Source organism: Oncorhynchus nerka, linkage group LG13 (genome assembly GCF_034236695.1).
Source record: "Oncorhynchus nerka isolate Pitt River linkage group LG13, Oner_Uvic_2.0, whole genome shotgun sequence".
NCBI classification, from domain to species: domain Eukaryota; kingdom Metazoa; phylum Chordata; class Actinopteri; order Salmoniformes; family Salmonidae; genus Oncorhynchus; species Oncorhynchus nerka.
The window spans coordinates 60,317,949-60,333,639 of record NC_088408.1 but is presented as its reverse complement, the minus strand read 5'-3'; the positions used below and the strand labels follow the sequence as shown (position 1 = coordinate 60,333,639).

General features: G+C 43.8%; 2 protein-coding genes across 3 annotated transcripts in view; both read left to right on the top strand.

Annotated features, from left to right (window-relative positions):
• The first annotated feature begins 9,810 nt into the window (after window positions 1-9,810).
• Window positions 9,811-10,693, top strand: cldn26 (claudin 26). The gene is given in 6 exon segments (XM_065026052.1): window positions 9,811-9,837; window positions 9,839-9,995; window positions 9,998-10,064; window positions 10,066-10,132; window positions 10,134-10,204; window positions 10,206-10,693. Coding segments are annotated over 6 exon segments (738 nt in total). The 3' UTR covers window positions 10,555-10,693.
• A 2,277-nt stretch (window positions 10,694-12,970) lies between these two features.
• The window catches only part of LOC115139756 (apoptosis-inducing factor 3), a 50,203-nt gene continuing 47,482 nt past the window's right edge, over window positions 12,971-15,691 (top strand). The window contains exons 1-2 of one of the 2 annotated variants that reach the window (XM_065026517.1): window positions 12,971-13,182; window positions 13,327-13,397. The gene's annotated coding sequence lies outside the window, so the exon portion shown is untranslated. Of the gene's footprint in view, window positions 13,398-15,691 lie in introns of both variants that reach the window. The other variant, XM_029677500.2, reaches the window with a different exon arrangement.

The window sequence follows — 15,691 nt, the reverse complement described above, 5'->3', positions numbered from 1 at the left end:
ACAATAGACTACTTCAAAATTGAGATGGCCTCAATGGCGCTGCCCGTGCGCTTGTGACAGGTTAAAGGACATATTCATAGCCTGTTATACATTGAAAAGTATTAGTAAGTTCATAGTATGTGAGGATCTTAAAACATCTAAGGTTAAAATATGCATTCAGTATTAGTTGATAGAGATTGATAACATTCATATAATTGTGTTAAAGTTCAAATCTGTCAAAGGGTACGAATTGTGAGAGTAATGTGTAAACGTTATATTGATTACTTTATTTTGTGGTGCCTAAAAGTGTTAATCTGTGATCTACGAAATGCTTTTAATCTATGAGCCGGAGATCGATTGCTCTGGTCTCCACCCATATTCCTGGGGAAATTCGCGGTCTTTTTCTCATTGAACTAAATGTTGACTTGAGAATATAACACCGTATCACTCTCGTGATTATTTCTCCCCTGTTTTCAGGGGCGTAACATTTTTGGAGGCTCCGCTGAGATTGCTCAGATGTCCAGTTTCCACACCCTGGTCGCTGAATTCCGAGCCAGCTAAATCTCCACATAACAACTCAGGCAGGCTGCAGTGAGGAAAGTGTTGCTGTTTGAGGGAAGTTGGAAGTTAGTGGTTAAGTACGTGTCAACTGAGGCCATTGATCGACCATCAGAGACAGTAAGGACCATCTAATTCAGAGTCAACTCCTGCACAGTAAAAGTTCCTCCTGTTCTGTCAACATGACAAGCACCTTGGAAGAACTACAGGAAGAGGTAGTAGGAGAATTACACACCCTGACTAAAGACAAATTACTAGAGATATGTGATTTCCTTGAAATATCAGGCGAACAGAGAAGAGATGTTAAAGACAAATCCAGCATAGCATTAATGACTCGAATTATGATGTTCCTTGAAAGAGAGGAAGTCACAGAGTTAGAAGATGGCGGCATGTCGGAATTGTTGCTACTTAGAGACGAAATGACAGAGATGATCAGTGGCAGAGATAACAAAACAGGGCAAGTTGACCCTGATATTGAACCAGCCGGAACACATCACAGAATAGAGGAACTGAGAACTGTAACCCCACAACAAGGGGCGGGAACTGAGCAGATTACTGCAGCCAAAGTCAGTGATTCTCTGCGTCAGCCCCAACACCATGCCAATCTTCAGGGGAGCGTGCCGCTCTCACCCAATGCACAGCCCAGCTCATACTGGCGCAAAGAGTTTAAAATTTCTGGTCAGATAGGTGAACCGGGCCAAAAAGAAAAACTGATTTTTTCCAGCCTTGCCCATCAGATTGAAAATGGATTTAACAGAGGATATCCTGAGGTAGAAATAGTAGACGCAGTAGTCAGGGCTATTTCTCCAGGCTCACAGCTACGCAGCTACTTGGAAGGTAAACCCCAGCTAACTCTTCCCACACTTAGATGTATCCTGCGTTCCCACTTCCAAGAGAAGAGTGCAACAGAGCTTTACAAACAGCTAGCTTCAGAAGCACAGCATAGCAAGGAGACCCCTCAAAGCTTCCTGATGCGCGTTTTAGATTTGAGGCAAAAAGTACTGTTTGCATCCCAGGAGTCAGAATCAGGGCTTAAGTATGACCCTGCTCTAGTCCAGAGCATGTGTTTACACACAGTCCTTACGGGTCTCCAGAGTGACAGTATCAGGATAGACATGCAGCCTCTCCTGCTAGAGAGCGAAACATCAGATGAGGTTTTGCTAGAGAAGCTTAACATTGCTTGTGCTAATGAGAGAGAAAGACGAAACAAAAAGCGGTTTAATGCCCCACAGCCTGCTACAACTGTAAGTGTAGTCCAGTTAGAGGATATGCCATCTGCAAAGTGTCCTGTGAAGGAAGCCAAAGCTACGATACCCGCAGAACTGTTAACAGAGTTAGCTGAACTTAAGACAGGTGTAGCTTCTCTAAAAGGTCTCAGTGCAGAGATTGCTCAGATTAAGGAGACATTACAGCAGCCTATGTTTCAGTCACAGCCTTGTGCCTATGCCCCACCCCCAGTTAGGAGGCCAGATAGGGACCCCCAGCCACCTGTTTCCCAGCAGCAGTATTACAGCAACTACAGTCGGTCCCAAGCACTTGAGCCTGCACAGCATCAATATGCACCTAACCGGTATACCAACCACTCTGCTCAAGCTCCAAGGAGGTGTTTTGTCTGCCAGCAGGCCAGAACAGATGCACGCTGCACACACTGCTTCCGATGTGGGAGTGGAGAACATTTTCAAGCTGGATGTAAAATCCGGGAGCCAGGCCATCAAGGGAGGCCCCTTTAAACGGAAACGGGTTACCGCTGAGGGACGAGTGTTAACCGTAGCTACCAAAAAGTCCCAGAAATGTGCAAATTGTGCCAGAGAAGAGTCATTTGAGAACCTGAAACAATGTTCATCATGTAAAGAGACACTGTACTGTTCCAAAGTATGTCAAAACCAACATTGGACTAAACATAAGAAAAAAATGCACTCACCTGAAAATTGACTCTACCAGTGAAAGGTTTTCCTGCACAGAGAAAAATGCCCACTCCTTACCATCCCTAGCTCAAGGTTGCCACCCCCGTAAGGTCACCTCGCTAGTCGGCAGACAGTGCCTTATTGAGTGTCACCTGAATCGCCACCACCTCCAAGCTTTATGGGACACAGGCTCTCAGGTATCGGTCATTGATGAACGATGGAAAGAGGAATCTCTCCCAAACGCAAGGCTGAGAGATGTTTCAGAAATCTTGGACTCACCTGATGATCTAAGGTTGACTGCAGCAAATGGGACTGAAATGCCGTACCTGGGATGGATTGAAACAACTTTTCGTCTAGCCTCTGAAACTGACCAAACAAAGGAACTGATCATCCCAGTGCTGGTAATGAAAGGCTGTCACCTATCTCATCCCATCATAGGTTTCAATGTTATCGAGCACATCCTGACAATGACCGAAAAGACTAAACTATACAGTACAGTAAAAACAGCTTTCCCAAGCCTCAAAAGAAACAAGGTGAGGGCTTTTATACAGGCTGTTAGCGCAGAACAGACAGATGAATACGCAGTGAAAACCAAGAAAGAGAAGGTTGCTGTACCAAAACACAGTAGCATTCAGATTGAGTGCCGTGTAGCTTCCTAGCCTTTCAAAGATGACATGACAATGCTTTTCCAGCCAGACCTGAACCCGCAGTGGCCAGATGACCTTGAGTTCTTTGACACACTAGTCAGAGTCAGTAAAGGTGGTTTTCCAGTTATCCTGCTTGATGTCTCTAACCCCACTGACCACGACATTGCCTTGCTAGGATGCACAATAATCGGTACAGTACAAACCATTATGACTGTGTTACCTGCCCAAGTCTATGAAAAAACTGTCACCTCAGCCACAGTGAATCACACCAGCGTTCGAACCCCATGTACTGATACTGAACAGTGGGATCCACCAGTAGGTTTAACTCACCTAACCGAAGAACAGAGAGGTTGTTAGGAAAATGCTTAGAGAAGAGTGTCACTCCTTCTCCAGATCAGACAATGACATTGGCTGCATTGAACGATTGAAAATGACTATTTCTCTAAAGGACTCTGAACCAGTAAAGCGCACATACATGTCAGTGCCCAGGCCACTGTATCAGGAGATGAAGGGTTACATTTATGACCTCATAGTCCAGGGCTGGGTTAGGAAGTCAAACTCTTCATATTCCTCACCTGTCATGTGCGTTCGTAAGAAGGACGGGACCCTCCGGTTGTGTATAGATTACAGAGATCTGAACAGAAAGACACATCCCGACCGCCAGCCCATCCCTCGGGTCCAAGACATCATGGACAGTTTAGGTGGTAATTCCTGGTTCTCCCTCTTAGATCAGGGGAAAGCGTATCACCAGGGGTTCATCTCTGAAGAAAGCAGACCACTGACAGCATTTGTGACACCGTGGGGACTCTATGAGTGGATACGTATGCCATTCGGCCTCATGAACGCTCCTGCAGCTTTTCAGCGGTGTATGGAGGAGTGTTTGGAAGGGCTCCGGGATAACATCTGCATTCCTTATCTGGACGACACGCTAGTTTTCAGTAAAACATTCAACAGCCATGTGAATGATGTGCGAAAAGTTTTGCAGCGTCTCAGAGAGTATGGCATTAAACTCAAACCAAGTAAGTGTGATCTCTTTAAACCCCAGGTCCGTTATTTGGGCAGAATAGTGTCTGCAGAGGGCAGCCGAGTTGACCCAGCCGATTTTGAAGCAGTAAGAGCATTGAAAGAAATCAGACCAGAGACTGTGGGCCAGCTCAGAAAAATGCTTGGTTTACTCACTTACTACAGACAGTACATCAAAGACTTTTCTAGGAGTGCCAGCTGCCTGTATGACCTCCTGAAAGCAGATTCAGAGAAATTACCTGACCACCCACGGAAAACAAAAACAAAGAAAGTAAGTCATGTGGTGCCCTCAAACAAGCCAATCCTGTGGACTGACCAGCATCAACAGGCACTTGAACAGCTGATTGAGTGTTTGCTTCACCCACCAGTTTTAGGTTTCCCTGATTTCACTCAGCCATTTGTTGTACACACTGATGCGTCACACCAAGGCTTGGGAGCAGTTCTTTATCAAAAGCAAGAGGGGAAGCTTAGGGTCATTGCTTATGGCTCTCGAACCTTAACAGCAGCTGAGAAGAACTATCACTACCACTCGAGCAAGCTAGAATTTCTAGCTCTAAAATGGGCAATCACTGATAAGTTCCATGACTATTTGTACTATGCTCCGACCTTCACTGTATACAGCGATAACAACCCGCTCTGCTACATTCTGTCTACTGCAAAACTGAACGCAACCACTTCCAGGTGGGTTGCAGACTTGGCTGATTTCCACTTTACAATAAAGTACAGGCCAGGCAGAGAGAACGGTGATGCAGATGCTTTGTCAAGGATGCCACTGGATGTAGAGTCACTGATGAGAGAATGTTCTGAGGAGCTTCCACCAGACACCATCGCCGCCACGATACAAGCAGTTGAGGTACAGAAAGAGGCTGTTGTACCTTGGTCATTTTCAGCTGCATCTATGTCAGTATCAGCTGAAGGTGAGACAACCACTGCAACAACCAGCTCGATCCCAAAAGATGGGATTAGAGAAGCACAAGAATCTGATCCAGTCATCCGTCCTGTGCTCAATTTCAAACTGTCGGGTTCCAAACCGCCAGTTAAAGAGCAAAAGAAATTCAGTCCAAAGACAAAATGCCTATTCAGAGAATGGGACAAATTGACAATAGACAGTGATGGCATTTTGTACAGAATCACTACAGCCCGCAAGCAGTTAGTTCTACCAGAGCAGTACAAAGGTAAAGTGATGGAAGAGTTGCACAATAACATGGGACACCAAGGTACTGACCGCACTGTATCACTAGTACGTGACCGCTTCTTCTGGCCATATATGCAATCTGACATCGAGCACTATGTGACTAAAACTTGTAGCTGTGTCAAGCAGAAAAAGCCAGCCCATGCAACAAGAGCTCCTCTGACAAACATTGTGACAACACAGCCATTTGAACTGGTATGTATAGACTTCCTTCATCTCGACAGATGCAAAGGAGGATATGAGTACATCCTCGTGATTGTTGATCATTTTACACGTTTCACTCAAGCCTACGCCACCACATCAAAGTCAGGTAAAACTGCTGCAAATCTCATCTTCAATGATTTTGCCCTGAAGTTTGGGTTCCCGTCCCGCATCCACCATGACCAAGGGGGAGAATTTGAAAATCAGTTGTTCCATCAGTTAAAGAAACTCAGTGGCATGGCGGGTCCAGGACAACACCCTATCACCCGATGGGAAACGGTCAAGCGGAACGCATGAACAGAACATTGTTGCAAATGTTAAAGACACTAACTGAGACACAAAAGTCAAATTGGAAGGAGTCTCTGAACAAACTGGTTTATGCCTATAACTGCACACGTTGCGAAGTGACTGGCTATTCACCATTTTATCTTCTGTTTGGGAGATCACCCAGGCTTCCAGTTGATATGCACTTTGGATTGTGCACAGAGGCAGGTTCCAGTAACCAGCGAGAATACGTGGAGAACTGGAAACGAGGGATGGAAGAAGCATACGCCATTGCAAATGAAAATGCTCAGAAAGCCGGTGAAAGAAGTAAGAAGTACTATGACACTAAAGTTAGGAGTTCAGTGCTACAGCCTGGCGAGCGAGTTCTGATTAAAAACCTGACACCAAGAGGAGGACCAGGAAAACTCCGTAACTATTGGGAAGATACAATTCACACAGTGGTGAGACAAATGGGTTCAGACCTGCCGATTTATGAATTGAGACCAGAAAATGGTAGGGGACGCTCCAGGGTCCTGCACAGAAATCTGCTCATGTCCTGTGACCACTTACCTTTTGAGACACAACCAGAAATGACCAAAGTGGACAAAAGTCAGAAAACGAGGAGACACCAGCCTGCATCACAGACTCTAGATTCTGATGAAGACAGTGGGGATGAATATGACCTTCATCATGATCCGCTACAGGTTCCCACATCTCCTACAGTACCTGAGGAGAGGAATGCTGAACCAGCGAGAGAGTGGGAACACAGACCCCCAACAGTGAAACAGACAGTTGCAGTGCCAGTCCCTTATACACTACCAGCACAGCCTCTTGTTGAAAAGTGGCTGGAGGAGACAACAGTTAAAGACCTACCTGCTGAGGAGATTAACTTGCCTGCTGAAAATTTGCCTGATGATCGTCCACCAAGTGCCTTTCCTTCATATACTGATGCTGCTGAACCTGAGGAACCAGCCTACCAGCTGCCACAAAGAGAGAGACACCCTCCAAGACGTATCACCTATGATCAGCTTGGTATCCCTTCCTGCTACAGTATACAGCCACAGTTGTTCCCTGTCTACTCTGCACCAGGACTGGTTCCATGGCTGCCATCACTACAGCAATGTTACTTTCAGCCACCTTACATGTATGGGCTTCAGCAAACATGAGGCTACAGAGTTGACATGTTTGACCATGGACTACTGTCAGATTTCACAGACTGTCAAAAGAGACAATTTACAGACTATGCATATAGATCATTAAAATTGATGGACTGTTGATCAATAGTATGAGAAAATACTGCTTATGTTATATAGCTGGTCAACAGATATGGACTGTGAATATAACTTGTTAGTTATATTTGAACTGTGACCCGTGACTTCTGCTCAAGTACTACCTTACAGAAGAGGATTTTCTAGGTCCAGTGCATACGAACTGTTGAAGAAGACAATGTTGGTAATGTTGGGACAACATTTATTTTGTCGGGAGAGTGTGACAGGTTAAAGGACATATTCATAGCCTGTTATACATTGAAAAGTATTAGTAAGTTCATAGTATGTGAGGATCTTAAAACATCTAAGGTTAAAATATGCATTCAGTATTAGTTGATAGAGATTGATAACATTCATATAATTGTGTTAAAGTTCAAATCTGTCAAACGGTACGAATTGTGAGAGTAATGTGTAAACGTTATATTGATGACTTTATTTTGTGGTGCCTAAAAGTGTTAATCTGTGATCTACGAAATGCTTTTAATCTATGAGCCGGAGATCGATTGCTCTGGTCTCCACCCATATTCCTGGGGAAATTCGCGGTCTTTTTCTCATTGAACTAAATGTTGACTTGAGAATATAACACCGTATCACTCTCGTGATTATTTCTCCCCTGTTTTCAGGGGCGTAACACGCTCACAGACATATTGCGCCCTCTAACCGCCGCTATGCTTTAGCTGTTGGGCTGCAGCAAGCTGGCGTTTAGAAACTTGAAATATTAGACTTTTTGAAATCCAACAGATATTGAATCAGGGGACCACTTGTGGGCAATGGAGCACACCAATGCTGAAGGAGACCTTCAAGTCTGCGCAGGTTAACCCTTGACCTTTGTCTAAACAAATTACCAGTTTATTCCAGTAGTGTCAGGTTCCAATGATATGTAGATGATAAGCTTGCACCCCCAAAAACTGTATGACATACTAAATTATATTTTGATATTTCTGTATACCGGTAGTCGACCTTACCTAAGGTTGCGAAGGGAGGGTATATCACATGTAAAATATATTGAATAAGATGATTATAAAGTGACAAAACATTATCCTCAATATAAACCAACTTAGAGAATACCATTAGTTTTTCATATGAGGGTTTCAGCATGAAATATGTCTTTTTTTGTTTAATGTTTTGGCGTCAAACTGGGAAAGGGGGATACCTAGTCAGTTGTTTCAACTGAATGCCTTCAACTGAATCAGAGAGGTGTGGGGGGGGGCTGCCTTAATCGACATCCACCTCTTATGCGCCCGGGGAACAGTGGGTTAACTGCCTTGCTCAGGGGCAGAACGACAGATTGTTTTCCTTGTTAGCTTGGGGATTTGATCCAGCAACCTTTTGGTGGTGGCAGTTGTGAAAAAAGGCAATAGTTGGAAGAGTTGGAGTTAATTGAAAATAATGCCATTGTTGATTTCTTTAATTAGGCTATTTTCTCTTGAACCATATGGTCTATTTCAGGGGTGTCAAACTTATTCCAGGGAGGGCCGAGTGTCTGCGGGGTTTTTGTTTTTTCCTTTCACTTAAGACCTAGACAAACAGGTGAAGGGAGTTCCTTACTAATTAGTCATCTTAATTCATTAATCGAGTACAAGGATGGAGTGAAAACCCACAGACACTTAGCCCTCTGTGGAATGAGTTTGACATGTGGTATTTCTACTAGAAACTCATGGACACATTAAATGAATACTAAATATGAATACATTTTTTAAAAGTTAAGTGTAAATGACCAAAATTATGATAGATTGCCATAGACTTTCTGATAATTACTGAAGATTCTGGTAAATTACCGGTAGCTTTGCAACCTTAACCTTACCATTCATTTTGGATTTTTGGATCTGCGTATAGCTGGGTCTACAAAACATGGCCTAGGATGTGGACTGATTTTGACAAAAGGCCACTTTTGAGATCTGAAAACATCTGATAAACTTTGATTGGAGTTTAATATCCGTTTTAAGGCTGTGTTGATCTTCTGTGGAATGTGACTCCTTTTCATCTGTTCCCAATTGATTTCATGTAACATTTAAAATAAAACGCTTTCCCTAAAGTCAATGAATGAAAGAGTCGAGGGCTTAGTGGCCAGATAGGATTTCATGTTCCCTGCCAGCTACAAACCCAGAGCTCTAAAACCTAAATGAGGACCTCACCAAGTATTGGGCTCTTGTTTAGCCTAAGTAGTATTGCTTTGAGCACGAGGTGCTATTAATAGTCTTGACACTTGAGACATTTTGGCAATTCAACTGATTTTCTCTAGATGAAAAAAAACTTGACTCAAAGAGCCAATCTCAAAAACTCATATCAGTAACATCAACACATGGTTTCATTTGAAATAATGAGTTATACATGAGGCAGCAGTAGCCACTCGGAGTCCATTGAATCGGGCCACTCTGGACACCCTTGCGAGAGTTTCTGGCCTTTCCTCTTTGTGTTTGTACCCCCATGCCCAACTTGCTCATGTTTCCTTCCTGTGCACACGCTCCATCCCCAGGATCACACTGGACATATCTGGTTTCATCTCACAACAGTGCTCATTGTTCCCTACAATAATATTTATCAATACGACAAAACAGTATGTCTGTTGTATTGCCTCATGACCTGGGATTATCTCCTGGTTATCAGGTGTATTTTATTAAGATGCTGGATGAGGCGGGCTGGCTGAGTCGGTCCGAGTGCTACCACGGGATAGGGTGACGGGGTGCCCAGTCGCTCACTGGCTGTTTGGCCAATACAAAGAGAGGGACAGAGAGAGTGTGAGGTGTGTAAGCGACGACGACGACTGACAGAAGATGGTGATCCTGACCGCCAAAATCATGGCAGAGAACTGCTCTCTTTGTCACAGTCGGGGGTCTGGTCACTACTCTTGTAACCACCTTCATCCCCCTGTGGAAGACCTTGAACTCGGACCTGAACTAAGCGGAGAACTAGTAGTCAGGCCTGTGGCACACCTGCATCTTCACAGAGGAGGTTGGGATATAGCCTTTGAATCCCTCATGGCCCTGCCTTTGGACTTGCTGGTCTCCATGGTGCTCATGCTGTTGTCTGGGCACTAGGGCCCTGACCATGGTGGTGGCCTTCCCAGGCCTGAAGGGAGCGGAGCTGGGCTCTCGGGAGGCAGCAGGGTTTGAAGAGGGGCCTCATTGTCAGCGGTGTGCTGTCCTGGGTGTCGGGGCTCACCACCCTGGCCCGTCTCCCTGCTGGCCTACATGACTGTGGTAGACTTCTGGGACGAGAACCTGCCCGACGTGGTTTCATGCTGGGAGTTTGGAGAGGCCATGTTCTCTGGCTGGTTCTCGGGCCTCTTCCTGGTCATTGGAGGTTCCCTCTTCTTTGTTGCTGTGTACATGGCAGACCACAACCTGCAGCAGCGAGTGGCCAGCCTCCCAAACACCCCCCAGGAGAAGCCAAGGGGACAGTACTACTTAAAGACAGGTTTCATAGTCAAACTTTCAGTTGATCAAGTTATCTTTATTGTCCCAATTGGGACAACAATAAAAAAAATCAAAACAGTGACAACTATACAACCGATATAAACATAACATGAAACAATGAGATGGATAAAAAGGAGTAATAATTGTGCAAAAGTGCAGCAATAGAGAGACATTTCATGTGCAGATTCAGAAAGTTAATGGCCTGTGGGATAAAATAGTTATTGTATGTGTTGCTATTGAATTTGGGAAGTCTGAAGGGAGAAGCGCAAAATGGTCAAGGTGGGGGTGACCAGGACAGTCTAGGATACTGTTAGTTCTCCTCACCATTCGCTTTCTGAACGCCACTGAGCTGTGCCTGTTGCATCCCGATGAAATTGCTGCCCACTTTAACCACCCTGTACAACCTATTTCTGTTGCAAACATTAAGATTGCCAAACCAGGCCACCTTTGAGAACATCAATACGGATAAAACAGTGTCATCATTGTCTTGCTGACGTTAAGAGTTCATCTTTCTCAGATGGTATGTGTTCTCCTCAAATGTCAACTTGTTGTCCAGCACTGTTCCCAGGTACTTGTAGATACTGACCAGCTCAATGTCATGTCCCATGACCACAGTGGGTGTGGGGTTCAGTGGCAGCCTTCTAAAGTCAATGGCCATATCTATAGTTTGGGAGACATTCAGTTGGAGGAAGCAGTTCTCACACTATGACACAGAGTCATCTACCACAGGCCCATGCTCAGACTCTCCATCCTGTAGTAGACTGACGACGACAGAGTCATCTACCACAGGCCCATGCTCAGACTCTCCATCCTGTAGTAGACTGACGACGACAGAGTCATCTACCACAGGCCCATGCTCAGACTCTCCATCCTGTAGTAGACTGACGACGACAGAGTCATCTACCACAGGCCCATGCTCAGACTCTCCATCCTGTAGTAGACTGACGACGACAGAGTCATCTACCACAGGCCCATGCTCAGACTCTCCATCCTGTAGTAGACTGATGATGACAGAGTCATCTACCACAGGCCCATGCTCAGACTCCATCCATAGACCGATGACAGAGTCATCTACCACAGGCCCATGCTCAGACTCTCCATCCTGTAGTAGACTGACGATGACAGAGTCATCAGCAAACTTGATGATGTGCCTGTTTTCATATTCACTACGACAGTCGTTAGTGTATAGTATGTATAGGAGAGGTGAGAAGACATAACCTTACCAACCGGTGGAGGAGCAGAGCTGCTTTGACATGAGGCCATTTACTCACACTTGTTGGGACTGGTCGGTAAGGAAGTCCACTATCCAGCCCACAAGGCTCACATCCAGCTTGATGTGGGAGGAGCTTCTCTGCTAGTATGTGAAGCTGGATAGTATTGAAGGGAGATGAGAAGTCCATGAACAGAAGCCTCAAGTGGGGGTTTTCGGCCCTCCAGGTGCTTGTAGAGGTGGTTGAGTAGTGTTGGAGTGGGGTCCTCCATCCCTCGCTTGGCCCTGTAAGCAAACTGCAGGGGTCCAGGGAATACTCAAGAGTTTAGGCACCTTCTGCAGCTTGAGTGAAAATGTGATGAAAAAATCCACTGAGTTGTTCTGCACATGACTTAAGTACCTGTCCACCAATGTCTGGTCCTGGGCACTTTTTTAACTTTGGTCTGTTTGAATAGGCTGGTGACACTGGATGCAAAATTCCATTTTGGGAGTAGCAATTGTCCTCATACGCATCTGAGTAATTCCTCTACTAACGTTCTGATTGTCAGATCTGAGATAAAACCATTTAGCTCATCAGCCAGTCCTTTGTGTTTAAACGGTATCATATTGTTTCCCTTGTCTTGTAGCCCAACCACAGTTCTCATTCCATTCAGGCAGCCCTCAGATTGTTGCTACTCCAGATAGCTTTTATTGGTCCAAACCTTCAGTTACCGCTTGTGTGCTTTCTCACTCTTCAGCCCAGTCCTGTAGAGGCAGAAGATGCACTGTGTTGTGGTCAGATGAACTCTCGCTTTTGCCCTTTCTCACTCTTCAGCCCAGTCCTGTAGAGAGGCAGAAGATGCACTGAGTTGTGGTCAGATGAGCTCTCGCTTTTGCACTTTCTCACTCTTCAGCACAGTCCTGTAGAGAGGCACAAGATGCACTGTGTTGTGGTCAGATGAACTCTCGCTGTAGACTTGTAGGCCCCTCTGATGGGGCCATAACATAGGTTCAGGGTCTTGTTGAGGTGTGTTGGGAAGGTGACATATTAATCTGTGTTATTCTGAGTTTTCTTCATGTTACAAGGATTTAAAATGTCCTAAAATAATATTGGGGGCATCAGGAGACAGAGGTTGCATTTTGTGTCACAGTATAAATAAGATTAGCAGCATTCTTCGCATTGGCATTACGGTGAATGTAAACAACCATTATAAATATTTGGGGAAACTCTCTTGGGAGATAGAAAGGTGACAGCAGCTCAATATCAGGTAGACATAGTCTCGCAGGACAGTTACATTGTTGCACCATCGGTGATCTATGCACAAGCAGACTCTGCCCCCGTGATTTCCCAGTCGACCTGCTGTCCCCATCCAGTCGGAACAGACACCCGAATCATTTGATCTCCAAAGACGAGTCAGTCAGCCAAGACTCATTAAAAGCCATAAAACAGGTGCCTCTGCACTCCTGAAGATGATTGACCTTTGCCTGCAACTCGTCTGTTTTATTCCTCAAGAATTGCACATTCGCCAGGATAATATAAGGTAAGGGGATGCGAAGCCTGCTGCTGATGTTTCATCCGTAATCGAACGCCACCTCTCCTCCCCCGTTTGCGAACACTGGCATCCTTTCCACGGTTCAGAGCAATAAATCTATTCATCGATTGCCAACACTTTCATGTGTTTCAGAAGAGAGTCCACAGACTTGTTAAGGGGTTTATCCACTGAAGCCGGGCGATCCCATTGCAGCAGGAACTCCAGTGAGTATCGTTTTGTTTGTTTGGGAGTGGCAAGAGTTCACGAAGGCCAATGGAGAGATTCAGTAACGTTATAATCAACCAAACGAGTGAAAAAAGTATCTCCGTTTTATGAATGATCTCAAACATTTAGAACATTTGCCACATCTAACTGGACAAAAACAGACTTACTTAGGACTTTACAAACAACATAGCAACAGAAAGTGTAACACAAACACCTGCTATCTGGAGCCGCAGCTTTGAATGCCTGATTTGATTATTTGAATGAGAATGGTGAGAGAAACTACAGTTGACTGTGTGAAGTTGACTTCAGACTGTGACTACCTGGGTCTATTTTGAGATATTAAAACTAGGGTTGCAAAGCTACTGGTAATTTACCAATGTTACAGTAATCTTCAGTACATTTGGTAATTAATAGAAAATATATGGCAATCTATCATAACCTTGGTAATTTATACTTGAATAGTAAAGAAATATAATCATTTATATCTGTCTATATTGTCCATTAGATTCTAGTAGATAGGACATATGGTTCAAGAGAGAATTGCCTAATTAATGAAAAAAAGCATCTAATGAACAATGGCATTATTTCAATTAACTCTGCAGCTCTTCCAACTAGTGACTTTTTTTCACAACTGCCACCAGTTTGACCACAGAACGAACATTGACAACAAATACATATAGACCATAGTTCATGATGAAACACAAAGGTATTCACTAAACTGAAGTTATTTAGGATAATGTTTATAGCATTGTCATTATATTTTCATTTTATTCAATATATTTGACGTGATAAAGCCACATAGAGGGCCAGAGATTATTACAGACGCCTGTGATAATCTCAAGTACCCAAAAGGGCCACTAGATGTTTTGTGACAGATTACATCAAATCCTTGGTAGTTTACTGGTACATTCTGAATGTTTCCAGGAATATACCCTCCCTTTGCAACCCTGATTAAAACACATTTTTGAAATGTTTGATAGCCACCATTTGTATATTTTGATATTGTTTGACATGGATAAAGTCCCTGTATTTCTGATGGAAAAGTGCAATGAAAGCTTTTGTCGGTTACCCTAACCCGTTTGCACTCATTTGATTAATTGCATGAGCCTCTGGTCATTGTAATTCATGTGCCTGCTTGGTTTCTGCATGTCTGGTCTCTTGATATGGACAATTCCAGAGTAACGGGATTACGCTGAGAACTGTTTAAAATGTATTCCAAACTAAAACCATTGATTTCGAAGTTGAACATACCATATAACTTAAACAAGTAAAAAAAATGGATTGTACAATATTTGCCGATTTTATTATTTTCCAAATTCTTGAATCTCTGTAAAATGTGTCATTGATAGACAAGCATTTTCAAGTCTTAACTTAGAATTTCAAGCAGATGTAAGTCAAAACTGTAACTCGGCCACTCAGGAACATTCACTGTCTCCTTGGTAAGCCATTCCGGGGTAGATTTGGCCTTGTGTTTTTAGGTTATTGTCCTGCTGAAAGGTGAATTCATCTCCCAGTGTCTGGTGGAAAGCAGATTGAACCAGGTTTTCCTCTAGGATTTTTCCTGTGCTTAGCTCAATTCTGTTCATTTTTTATCCAGGAAAAACTCCCCAGTCCTTAACAATTACAAACATAACCATAACATGATGCAGACACCACTATACTTGTAAATATGAAGAGTGGTACTCAGTAATGACTGGATTTGCCCCAAACATAACACCTTTGTTTTCAGGACAAAAAGTGAATTGCTTTGCTACAGTTTTTTGCAGTATTACTTTAGTGCCTTGTTGCAAACAGAATGCATGCTTTGGAATATTTGTTCTTCTGTACAGGTTTCCTTCTTTTCACTCTGTCAGTTAGGTTAATATTGTTGAGTAACTAAAATGTTGTTGAACCATCCTCCGTTTTCTCCAATCACAGCCATTAAACTCTGTAACTGTTTTAAAGCCACCATTCTCTACATGGTAGAATCCCTGAGCGATTTCCTTCCCCTCCAGTAACTGAGTTAGGAAGGACGGCTGTATATTTGCAGTGACTGGGTGTATTGATGCACCATCCAAAGTGTAATTAATAACTTCACCATACTCATACTTATTTAAGCTTGACTCAAGACATTTCAACTTTTCATTTTGAATTCATTTGTAAACATTTCTAAAAACATAATTCCACATTGACATTATGTGGTATTGTTTGTTGACCAGTGACAAAACAAAAAAAGTCAAGGGGTGTGAATACATTTTCCAAAGGCACTATAACTGTTCCACCAGTTAGAGGTAGTTAGAGGTAGTTTCGTGAG